Source organism: Rana temporaria, chromosome 4 (assembly GCF_905171775.1).
Source record: "Rana temporaria chromosome 4, aRanTem1.1, whole genome shotgun sequence".
In the NCBI taxonomy this organism is placed as follows: Eukaryota; Metazoa; Chordata; class Amphibia; order Anura; family Ranidae; genus Rana; species Rana temporaria.
Genome location: NC_053492.1, coordinates 336071000 through 336083829, shown reverse-complemented (window position 1 = coordinate 336083829; position 12830 = coordinate 336071000). Strand labels below are relative to the sequence as shown.

Below are 12830 nucleotides of genomic sequence, written 5' to 3'. Positions count from 1 at the left end.
ATCTTAAATAAACCGGTTGCACTATGAGTTGTTCTCTGCCTTTTCATGTCCCATCTGCCTAAACTTCCTGGAGAGAGATAGCCTGTGACACCAGTGGAGGACGCACCAAATGCTTGCAGACATTATTCTGCTAATGCGATTTTGGCTTTCTTTTAAATAAGCAAGCCCTATCGCTCTGGTAAGAGTCCATTATATCAGCACTTCTCGGGTGTCAACTCTTAAGTGGTGGAAGAATCTAAATTGTATGCACATGATTGAAAGAAGATTGCATGCCTCTCTGTCAAGCTGATTTATTGCCATTTGGGAGAATGCCAATTATCACTCTAAGGCCCGGTACACACGAGCAAACATGTACGATGAAAGCGGTCCGTCGGACCGTTTTCACCGTACATGCCTGCCAGAGGGCTTCTGTACGATGGTTGTACTAACCATCGTACAGAAGTCCGCGCGTAAACAATACGCGGGGCGTGTCCGCGTCGTCGCCGCGACGATGACGTGGAGACGTGGGCGGGCCTGCCATTTAAAGGCTCCCACGCATGCGTCAAAGTCATTTGACGCATGCGAGGGACGGCGGGCGCTCGGACATGTACGGTAGGTCTGTACTGACGACCGTACATGTCCGAGCGGGCAGGATTCCAGCGGACGGTTTTAAAACACGTGCAGGAATATTTGCCCGCTGGGAAAAGGCCCGGCGGGCAAATGTTTGCTGGAATTCGGCCCGCTCGCGCCTACACACGACCAAACATGTATGCTGAAACTGGCCCGCAGACCAGTTTCAGCATACATGTTTGGTCGTGTGTACGGGGCCTAAGAGTGCATGGACAGTGCCTTTAATATATATACATATTTTTTCTCTTTGGACTCTTTTTTGTTTCCTTGGTTTTGGGAGCACGCATTTTTATATTGTGTATCACGTATATATTGTTCACCTTTACACCTATCAAATGGTTATTGGCACTATATATTTATTTTTATTTATTCAAGATCAAGTTATTATATCACCTTATGCAGTTCATGCTGTTAAGGCCTGAATTGCATCTTTACATTTATATTCACATTGCGCATATATTTTAGTTAGTGTGTATGTTCTCTTTTTTTATGATACACTCAATAGGTATCGGTTACAGCGCCCCCTATCACTCAATTATTCAGAAGAAGAAAAACGATGTGAAGCCCACACACGATCATTTTAAATGACGTTTTTAAAATTGACGTTTTTTTCATGCCGAAAAATTGTGTGTACGCGGCATTAGTAGAGATACGTAGATACTCTGCTCTGTGTCTATGTCTTTACCTTAAAGAATATAAAAAATAAAATAAAATGAATAGATTATTTTACTAAACCACCTTTTAATTTATTTCCAATAGCACAAAATATGAAAAATATAAGAAACTTGGAAGTACTTGACCTCTCTGATAACTATTTGGAAGACAACGGAAAGCAAGCCTGCGAAGAATTAGGTAACAGTTTTATGCAATTGTTGCACACCACGGCCTGTGTTTAAAACTATACACTAAAGAGAGGCAGGGAGCAGCGCCGAAGGCGTAGATGGAGGGCCGGCATGACATGGGTTAACGGGGCGGAGCCTCAGGACGTAAGGGGCAGCATGGGGTGTCAGAGCAGAGGGGAGGAGGAAGGCAGCTCAGGGAAAGGAAAAGTAAGGGGAGGGGCCAGTCACCACTAGGAGCGCAGGGGGAAAGAAGCTTCAGGCCCCGTACACGCGGTCGGTTTGGTCCGATGAGAATGAACCGAAGTTCATTTTCATCGGACCAAACCGACCGTGTGTATAGGCTATCGGTCTGTTTTCCTTCGGTCCAAAATTTAAAAACATGCTTCAAAACCGAACCGATGGACCGCTGCCCCATTGGACCAAACCGATGGTTAGTACAGAAAAGCATCGGTTCAAAACCTACGCATGCTCAGAATCAAGTCGACGCATGCTTGGAAACATTGAACTTCGTTTTTTTCAGCACGTTGTGTGTTTTACGTCACCACGTTCTGACCCGATCAGATTTTGAACTGATGATGTGTACACACATCAGACCATCAGGCCACTTCAGCGGTGAACTGATGAAAACGGTCCGTCGGACCATTCTCATGGGTTTTGTCCGACCGTGTGTACGGGGCCTAAGCCTTCCCTGCTGCAGTTTTTTGCCTCTGCCATTCTGTTGTCCAGCCTAGGTATGGCGGACGTGGATCGGCTTCTACAGCAGTTGCGGGCGACGGTGCACGGCACAGATTGGCTGCACGCCCAGATAGGATCAGTCGGATCAGTGATGACGAACAGCCTGTGCACTCCTGTAGAATGGCAGGGGGTGACGTCACGGGAGTCCAAAGTGGCGTTCAGCAGCATTCTGGTGTTTCAGCCCAAGGCAATGTTGGAGTTCGGGAGGACGCTCCCTTGTCTGAAAGGGAGCTGAAAGATGAGAGCGAGGATGAGTCCGTGGAGGTACCGGCATCGGTGGAGACCGTGATGACGGCTCATGGAGGCCCTCTTCTGTGACAGCCTGGTAAGCGGCCGGACGGCCAACCTTCTTTGACTTCTGTGCGTGTGCCTGTGGTTAATGGTACGAGTGCTGGGGTTGGGGTGAGTGGTGTGTCGGGGTCAGGGATAGGGGGAATGGGGGCCCATGGGTTGTCCAGGTCCAGCACACAGGATTTGGCTCAGTTATTGGCAGGTTTGCGGGATGTTTTGGGTCGGTTAGCGCTGGCACAGGCTTCTGGGTTACCCACGTTGGCTTGGGTTCCCCTATCTGATGGGGGTGCTGGGGGAACAGGGGTAGTAGCTGGGTCCGGGGCCACGTCGGCAGCGGGGTCAGCCCCGGTGCCTGTTGGGCCGCCCCCTGCCATTGCAAATTGGCTGCAAGCGTTCGCAATTTTAGCCAGTGTGGTTGGGGAAAGGGCGCTGGAGAATTGCTCCGCTCTCCTTTGTTATCTGGATACAATTGGGGAAGCTCACTGAGGTTATGGTGGTCTGGCCTTGCTGCGGTACGATGAGCAGTTCTGTCAGCGAAAGGCCATCCGTCATTGCGCTGGGACCACAACGACATTTAGTCTTTAGATGCGGTTCATGACTTTGGTGCGGGCTGGTAATTCATCTTTTCAGACAGGGGCCGGCGGTGCTTCTTCTTCGGAACAGTCGGCCACAAGACGCAAGGGGTGTGGTTGGGCCTTCAATGAGGTGACTTGCAAGTTCGGTGCAACTTGCAAATTTAAGCACGAGTGCTCCGGTTGCGGGGGCTCCCATCCCCTTAATAGATGCTCGCAGTGGGGAAAAGGTGGAAAGGGGGAGCTTGCAGGAAAGAGGGATGACTCCGGTGAGCATAACAAAGATGCGTCCGTTTCTAGGTAGGTATCTGCGGAGGGAGGCGGCGGAACTGCTGGAGTCAGATTTCGCTGAGGGTTTTCGAATTCCGTGTAGACTTGCACATCCCCCACCGCATGCAGAGAATTTGAAGTCGGCTTTGGCTCATCCAGAAGTGGTGTCTGCGAAGTTGACAATAGAAGTGGAACTGGGCCGCATGGCTGGTCCCTTTGCTTCTCCGCCGCTGGAGAATTTGGTGGTTTCGCCCTTGGGGGTAGATCCCAAGAGGGAACCCAACAAGTTCAGATAGATCCATCACTTGTCTTATCCCAGGGGGGGTTTGGTTAATGAGTTTGTGACGGTATCGGTATGATATCCCCGTCAACGTTCCCTTCTTCCCATAACGAAAATCACCCCAATATTCCACGAGGAGGGATATCCCTGGAATCGCCCAGAAAGCCACACATGAGACAAGCTTACTGCTAGAACAAGACACTTTAATGACACAAAAACTCAGCTTATATGTGGTTACAGCCTGTTAGGAACGCCCCCCCTCACACAGTGGGGTTTCCCATACAGATTATAGGAGACAAGTCGGAGCCGACCATGCAGACACGTTTCTTTAGATAAAGACATCAATGGAGTTAATTAATACACTGAAGCAATCAGAATAATTAACATACTACTTCTCTAATCATTTAGCCTGATGATACAATACACATCTTTTAAGGGTAAACACAGATCTTCTTCACACAACACAATAGATCAATTATATAAATAATTGCGCTAATTACTAACTTAAATAATGATGCCAACCGTGCTAAACAGTGATTAAAGCTCTGGGTATAATAACACAGAAAAAACAATAAGAACAAATCCACAAAATATGTCCAATTGTGCTTAAGATGTGCACCAGTGGTTCAAATGAAAAACAACACCCAGTTCAGTGCAGTGATAAAAAATCCGATGTGATCACAGACACACTCCTGCTTCACAGATAAGGGATCTCCTCCACACAGACACCGCTCATGGAAAAGAAAAGAAACAACTCATTGCGCAGATGGTAGGGCACCAAAGAAACACAAGATGATTCTCTAGCAATAGCACACTCACGATACTGCCGTTCAAACAATGCATAGATAACCAGTGCACCAATCCTTCATAGAGCCGCTCAGCTGATGTTTCAACTCCTCATTCGGATCCACTATCCGTCCCGCTCGTAACTCTTTTGGGGAAGAGTTACGAGCGGGACGGATAGTGGATCCGAAAGGAGTGGTTTGGTCTGGTCAGGAGTCTGGGGGGGGGGGGAAGTGCCTGTTGGGGATGATGTATTCCTGGTGTTGTACTTTATAGGCCGGAATGTGGAGATGGGTCTTTCAGTGTCAGCACTGAATAGTAAGTTGATGGGTTTGGCATTTTTGTTTAAGCTGATAGGTCGCCCGGATTGTACCAATAATTTTTTGGTGGGGCAAGCACTGAAGGGTTATTCCTGGGGGCGGCGTCCATCGCATAGCCGCTGCCCAGTGTCATTTGAGTTGTTGGGTTCATTGTTCCAGGTGCTGCTGGATGTGTGCTCTTCGGAATATGAGGCCCTTTTGTTTCAGGCTGCATTTTCCTTGGCATTTTTTGGGGCGCTGCATATCAGGGAATTGGTTTCTTCTTCAAAAAAGGGGTCAGATGGCTTACAGGGCGACGTGGAGTTCAGCGGGGTTTCCTTGGTCTTTTGGATCAGGAAATCCAAGACTGATCAGGCCGGGCAAGGGTCCCGGGTGGAGTTGTTCGGAGTGGAGGGGTCTCCGGCTTGCCCGATGCAGGTGGTTTCTCGTTTCCTGCTCGGATGGGTCAGGATCTTTTCTGTTGCATGCCAACAGTGCATCAGTATCAGTTCACAGTGGTGTTTAGAAAGTGTTTGGGGGTGTTGGGGCTGCATCCAGGGGACTTTGCGTCCCATTCCTTCTGGATTGGGGCTGCTACTGAAGCAGCACGCAGGGGCTTGAGTGAAGGGGTGTTGAAATGCATTGGTAGGTGGGAATCGTTACCGTTTGTATGTTCGTCCTCAATTACTGTGAGTAGGTTGCGCTGGGGGTGGTAGCGGTATGGATTTTGGTTGTGTGTCCCTTCTGTTATGATGTTGGGGGGGTGAGTAGTTTTTGAGTGGTTGGTGCTATGTATAGTATGTTGTTTTCAGATAGGGCCCCCTGTCTAATATGGATACTGGGGCACTATTTTGTCCATTGGGGAGCGAGGAGAGCTGTTGTGCGGCCTGATGGATGTCAATTGGGCATTCCCAGGGCAGAGGCTGTAGTCCGCTGGATCGGGATGCCGGGGCTGTTGTGGAGCAGAATAATTCCGGGAATTTGAGCGCTATGCTGGACTGGATAGGCCCCCTGATGTGTTGTTAGTACATGCTGGGGGAATGATTTGGGGTTACGGTCCATGAGGGAGTTAGTCCGGGACATAAAATTTGACCTTTTGCGGCTGCAGATGGATTACCCTGACTTGCTTATAGTCTGGTCTGACATTGTGGCCCGCACGCAATGGAGGTGGGCCAGGTCGGTGGTGGGCATCAACAGGGCCAGAACAAAAGTTAATCGGGAGGTGGCCACATTTTTGATGCGGAATGGGGGTTTGGTGGTGCGACACCAGGAGCTGGAAGGGGAACCCTGGAGGTACTTGCGGGGGGATGGTGTGCACCTGAACGACGACGGGACCAACATGTGGTGTCTTGGATTGGAGGAAGGTTCGCGGAGCGCCCTGAAGGTGTGGAGGGCCACTCAAACCTAAGGTGTCAGGTTTGAGTGGTGGTGGAGGGGTGCAAGGTCCTTGCTAGGTCAGATGGGCACCTAGAAGGCATGGTTAGGGATCCGTCTGAGGTACGGCTCCCAGTTGGTATATGGGTACCTGCTAGTTGTCTCTGAGTCTGAGGTTTTAGCGTCTGGAGGCCTAGAAGTGACTAGCAGGTACAGTGAGGGGTTATGCCGATTGAACCTTGTGCCCCAGGGTGGTATAAAATACTGGAAGTTATAAATAAAAGGTTAATGTGTTTTTATGTTAATTATTGAAAGTTTTATTTGATATATATATATATATATATTATATATATATATACTGTATATATATATATATATATATATATATATATATATATATATATATATATATATATATATATGTAGCGCTACCCCCGGAGGAGCCGCTGATTAGAGTTGGGATCGGCGTATTTAAGTTACCTCTGTGATGTGTCTAGGGGTGTTGATGGTTGTGAGAGCAGTGACGAAATTTCCAGACAGTTGGTTGATGTTTTTCAATGCTTTATTTCTGGTCCAACACGAACAGTCAACTTGAGGTAGACAGGAAAGATTTGTGAAAGAATAAACTTTGTAGACACATGAGGGCCCAGAGTCAGGAACTCCGCATAGCACGTGCGCCCTGGCCTGGCAGGCCATATCGCCGGGACCTGTGATGTGCGCACACCCTGAAGGTGGGTGCCGCACCGGGAACCAGGAACCCGCGAAGAACCCCGAGCAACCGCCTCCGCCACAGAAATACGCGGCTCCGCCTGGACCCTTCTGGCGCCACCTACTGTTCAGAGATGAAAACGGCATCTCTGGAGAACAGAATGACCCAGAAAACAGTTCAGGGCTGGCGACAGTCGAATTTAGATAAATCAAATACAGATGAAAGCAAATAAGTCTCTCATCCTACTAAATTAACATAGCACCGGTACTGATAAGTACACAGGCGCTACACACTCCCCCCACTTGAAATGACGGCCTGGATCTGCTAAAACAGTAAAGGAAAGTAGGAAAAGAGAGAAAACATTTGCATAATTTCAAAGTACAAATATTAGCTTCCTTGAATACTACAGGAAGAACTATGGCATTACACAACACTACAATAACATACACAGCCCTATCTATCTATTCTGCCCATTCTCCAACAGTGTTGATAGTAGGTGGGTCCAATAGCCTGCAGAGGAAATATAAAAAAAAACATACATACAAAGGCCCGGATTCACATACATTGGAGCACTGGATTCACAAAGCACTCGCCCCCACTCGCTGTTAAAGATACGCTGGGTTTCCTCGGCGTAAGCCAGCGTAGGAGGTAGTGGGCGTGAGCCATGCTAATGAGGCGTGACCCCATGCAAATGATGGGCCAAGCATCTTAGAAGTACTTAAAACGCACAGCGCATGCCCCGTCCCGTGGACGTATACCAGTGCGCATGCTCAGAATCACGTAGAAACGACTCCCTAAGAAACGTCGAATCACTGCCTACGACATGAACGTAAGCTAAGCCCAGCCCTATTCACGTACTACTACGTAAACGACGTAAAATACGACGGCTGTTCCCTGGTCCATACCTTTGCGTGAGCTTGCGCCTCATAGATGGGGAATAACTTTATGCCAGACGTAAGCCCTACGCAAACCGCGTATATTATGCGCCGGGCGCAACTACATTCGTGAATCGACGTATCTCCCTCATTTGCATATTTCCAATGAGGCGGCCAGCGTAAATATGCGCCCACGATACGCCGGCATAGGAAAGTTACGTCGGTCGGATGAAGCCAATTTTCAGGCGTATCTAGTTCTGTGGGCACGGCGCATAAATACGACCGCACACATTTATACTTACACAGCGTATCTCAAGATACGTCAGGCGTAAGTGCTACGTGAATCCGGGCCAAAATATATAATTTCCCTTCCTCCCAGGGAGTTATCTAAGTGCTGAGCATTACTTTTACTCTGAGCTGCAAGAAAATAAAACTCAGTGGCCTGGATTCGCAAAGCACTTGCGCCGACGTATCTCAAGATACGCCAATGTAAGTGCAAATGTGCACCGTCGTATCTGTGCGCCGGACCCACAAACTAAGATACGCCTAAAAACAGGCTTCATCACACTGATGTAACTTGCCTACACCGGCGTAGGGTGGGCTCACATTTATGCTGGACGCATGGTGGCGCTGCCATTAATTAGCCATTCAAATATGCAAATGTGGAAAATACGGCGATTCACAAACCTGCGCGCGCCCGACGCAGGCTACGAGAGGTGCGCGTAAGTTGTACGTCCGGCGTAAAATTAAGCCCCATAAAGGAGGTGTAACTCAGCAGCAGACATTTAAATGTCTGCATCAGGGAACACAAGCCGGCCAAGTCGGCGTATTTTACGTTGGACATGTGTCTGGATGGGCGTAGATTACGTTCATGGTGTAGGCAGTGATCCCGCGTATCTTAGGCAGTTGTTCCGACGTGGTTGTGAGCATGCGCACGGGTATGCGTCCAAGTCACGACGTATGCGCAGTTCGTTAAACGTACTTGTCTGGCTCTCAAACCATCATTTGCATGGGGTCACGCCTCATTTGCATGGCTTTGCATGGGGCCAGCCCACTTCCACCTACCCGGGCCTGCGCCTTCGAAACCTACGCCACGCCGACGCAGCTTTGGGAGCACTGGCTTCCTGAATTCCATGCTTGCCTTTCTGCACTGCGTCGGCGTAGCGTACATTGATATGCGCTACGGCAGCGTAATGTGCGCCCGCTCTGTGAATCTGGGCCAATATGTACATTTAAGTCCTACAATAAGACGTTGCAGAACACTGCCCCTAGCGGTCAGTGCGCTGGTATTACACGGCAGTCCAATATTTATTTTAAAGCACAAAGCAAGAGAAAGGAAATGTAGAGGATGACATTCCCTTGCTGAGTCTTCTTTCAATGCTGTGAAGAAGTTGGCAGGGCCCCACTCTAACTGGCTGAACCCACCCCCCAAAGTTCTTCACACATACAATAATGTGGATCCGGAAAGGCAGGAAAAAAAAAAAAAAAGAACAAATGTGAGTGGGGGCGAGAACCCTTGTCCAAAAACTTGAAAAGAAGTAGGTCAGATAACACAGGCATGAGACCTACTTGTAGAACTGAGGGTCTGGTAAAGAAATAACGTCTCCACTAGCATTTGTGGAGGTCACAGAAAAAGTCTGGTCTGCTTCTCCTGGGCACTTCATGACCACCCGATCACTGAAAATGTGACGACCCCAGCTCCATTCTTTGAGACAATACTCAACTTAGGGTCTAAGGCGAGCAAGGTCAAAGTCTGTGCCGTACATAAATCTGGGCGCCTTCAAATGAGACCAGATCTCGTCATGGCCCCAACTTTCTCGTTCCCGATCATCCTGGTGAGGAGAGCGGGTGGCACATATGGGTATTCGTACCCGTAGTTGGCAGAAACTTTTCGTATCACCACGCGCTGCAATCTGGCCAAGTTGGGCAGCATACGTGGGTCTCCACGTCCCAGCAGCACAATGGCATTCGGTGCCCTTCTGAGAGCAGGCACGGCAGGGGGCATGGGAGCGGTGAGGGCAAGAACAGAAACTGACTTATCGTCTCCCCAGGTCAGCTGCGGGACGTCCCGAGTTGATGCATCGGACCTACGCGGTGCGCTCGGGCTGGAGTGTTTCTTCCGTCTTGTGCGGGGGGCTCGAAATTCTCCGTAGCCCTCAGACTCCGGAAACATGGGCTCGAACAGATGGTCGATGGTTTCATCATCCGAAAAAGAATCCAGTTCTGAGGAGTGTAACTCCTCCGCAGGCGGGTAACCACAGGCCTTGACTGATCGGTCTCTTGGTCAGTATGGTAAGGAACGATGGGCAGGTAGGCCTCGACCGCAGCCGAGGGAGGCCTGTGCAGGGCCCTCTGCAAGGGTGGCACGCCATACGGAGACCGCTGTGGTTGTGGTGGTATGGCTTCGGCCTGTGCACTCGTCACATCGGTCAAACAGTCAGCTTTGTCCATCTCGTCTATGGTGCTTACCTCCGGTGAGCAGGAGAGCGAGGTAGCGGACATCAGAGTCATAGTAGACGAGACGGTAATGACCTCCGGGTCAACAGCCTCCGACTCCATGATCTCCACCGAAGGGGAGGGTTCTGGCCATGTGGCTTCCTCCTCGGTGGTAACAGTCCCGGAGATCCAATTAACCCAGTATTCACGGGGAGCTTCAGCGGGTGACTCTATCATGAAGAGGTAGGCCCGACATCTTTGGCACCGGGCAAACCGCATCAATCATACGGCCAGCTCCGTACACCGAGGGCAGGACAGTCCAAGGCCCTCCGATCCTCCACTGGAGAAGAGAACAAATTGTCCTTTTGTAGACATCCGGATCCCCGTATCGGTAATGGTTCCCCCGGATGAAGCAAACATGTTGAAGACTCCCGGTGTGGTCGTAGGGGGTCTCAACCGCTGAGAAACAGCAGACGGCAGCATGGGAGCGGACATCATGCACGTGGTTTCTCTCTTGCGGATGGGCGTTGGTCTGCTGGTTTGGCGCGAAACTGTTACTATACGTCTCACGCAGGAGTGGGTGACTCCTCCCACTTGAAGAATCCACTTGAAGAATTTGTCTGGACACGTTGCAGGCACGCACTCTGCTGCAAGTACGCCCAGGCTTTAGCCGCTTGAGGTTAACTCCCTCTTCACCACACAGTTTAACACACGCCACTCTCAATAAAATCTTTACTCACGATTCCGTTGCCAGAGGTAACAGACAAAATCCCGGACGAGCCCCCACGTGTAGCGATACCCCCGGAGGAGCCGCTGATTAGATTTGGTATCTACTCTCTTTAATTGATTCGCCCCCTTTTAACTAGCTCGAAAACCCTCCCTTGGCACACCGGATGTCTTGCAAATGTATTGTTTTTTTTTTTTACCCATTTCAGACTTAACCATAAACAAAAATAATGTAGCAAGGCTTGCCCGCCATTTATTCAACCGCCACGTCTTCTTCATGGTTTCGCATCATATATGGGGGGGGGTTTTCCCTCTCCTTTTTCCTTGTTATAATTATCTTTATACTTCTTTTCTTTTTATTTCTTATTCTTTTTATTTTATTTCTTTACTTATTGTTTCTTATATTTTTTTTTCTCTTTTCTTTCTGTCTCTGAGAAGGGAGAGTAATAAAAATGGATCATTCATTTACCAGTATCTTTTGCAGTCTAGTTCCCTTCTCTCCATCCCTTTCCTACCCCTTCCCCCCCCCCCCCATCCATCCCCCCGGCCTCTCTCTGATCTCCCTTATCATCGGATTTCCCCTGCTCTAATCCTTATAGGTGTTAACTATTATCGTTTAAAGTGTATTATTTTAAACATCCATCATCTCTGCATATCCCATTGTTGATTTAAACCCTGTCCACTCTTTCCATTTCTCTTCAAATTCCGCCCAGTTTCCTCCATCACTAAATCTCAGATATTCCATACTATAGATTTTGTCTATTTTTTTGGACCATCCTATCAATGTTGGTCTCTCCAAATGTTGCCAGTTTCTAGATATTGAAAGTAGAAAAATTCAGCGCTGGGAAATAACAATCAATAAAATATAAAATATAATGCAAGCCAGCACTGTGAATGTATTCATAAAACAATTCCCAAAGTATATAAAGAAAAAAGTGCAGCGCAAAAATACAATCTAATAAACATATAAAAATAAATATAAATATAAAGTGTCCAAGTGCAAAATAAAGTGTCCTTTAAATAGATAAATAAATCCGGCAGGGGTGAGAGTGAAGAGGAGACACCAGAGGTAAATCCACCACCAAGGTAAGGATGGACTCTCACCTCATTGCTTCGACCCATAAAGAGTCACAAAGCATATCAGCATATCAGCATCCAACACTCAGTCAAAGACCAGCTTCCAGTCTCCAGCATGACACCATATCAGATAGATATCCACAGGTCACCATAAAAGAAAAACACACAAGAATCTAAGTGCTCTCTGTATGTACCGGGGATATTTAATGAGGAAAAAGTGGTACACTTACATTTAAAATCACTCTGAGCCGAGTGCGAGCAAAGCAGCATGTACAGCAAACAATCCAAACACAGCGGCGATGATCGAGGGTGACGTCCGTGCGTAACTCCTCCCCCTTCTTACGCGTTACGTCCCGTGGGCGGGACTTCCTCAGCGTCGGGTGAGAGAGAACGCCGGACGTCCCCAATGGTAAAGAATATATAGTGAAAGCATAAATGGACGGCCAATCAGATAAGCTCACGGATGTGACCAATGAGAGTACTCAATGGCCAATAACATCCGGGGCAAAGGTCGCCTATAATGAAGTGCTGAGAGTAACCGGCCTATCAAATTGGTAGTAGATGTGGCCAATCGATAGCTAAATGACCAACAACTTCCGGTTCAAAAGCCATAATGCTGTTTAAATTACGATTCGGCACCCAATCAAAGTCTCAGGATGTGGCCAGTAAAGGGAAATAAACTGGAATTACACATCCAAGGCTGGGCAACAAATCAATAATAGACAATAAAATAGGGAGGCATAAAAAATATATAAAAAATATATAAAAAATCGGAACAAGAACTGAATGGAAAGGAAAAAAGAAAAACCAAACAGTAAAGTCCAATAAGCCTCATGAATAGTTAATTAGCTGGATATAAAAATTAGATTATATACAATCCCTGTACAATCAAAAAAACTTATTTTTATAAAAAATTGTACAGAGTAGCCAGCTAGATATATTAAAATATATG

The 12830-nt window shown here is 48.0% G+C and overlaps 1 protein-coding gene across 1 annotated transcript in view; it reads left to right on the top strand.

Moving 5' to 3' along the window:
* Positions 1-12830, top strand: part of NLRC4 (NLR family CARD domain containing 4) — an 806697-nt gene that overhangs the window by 556085 nt on the left and 237782 nt on the right. Inside the window, exon 8 of the mRNA XM_040350743.1 lies at positions 1369-1461. Coding sequence (XP_040206677.1) covers positions 1369-1461 — 93 coding nt within the window. The remainder of the gene's footprint in view (positions 1-1368; positions 1462-12830) is intronic.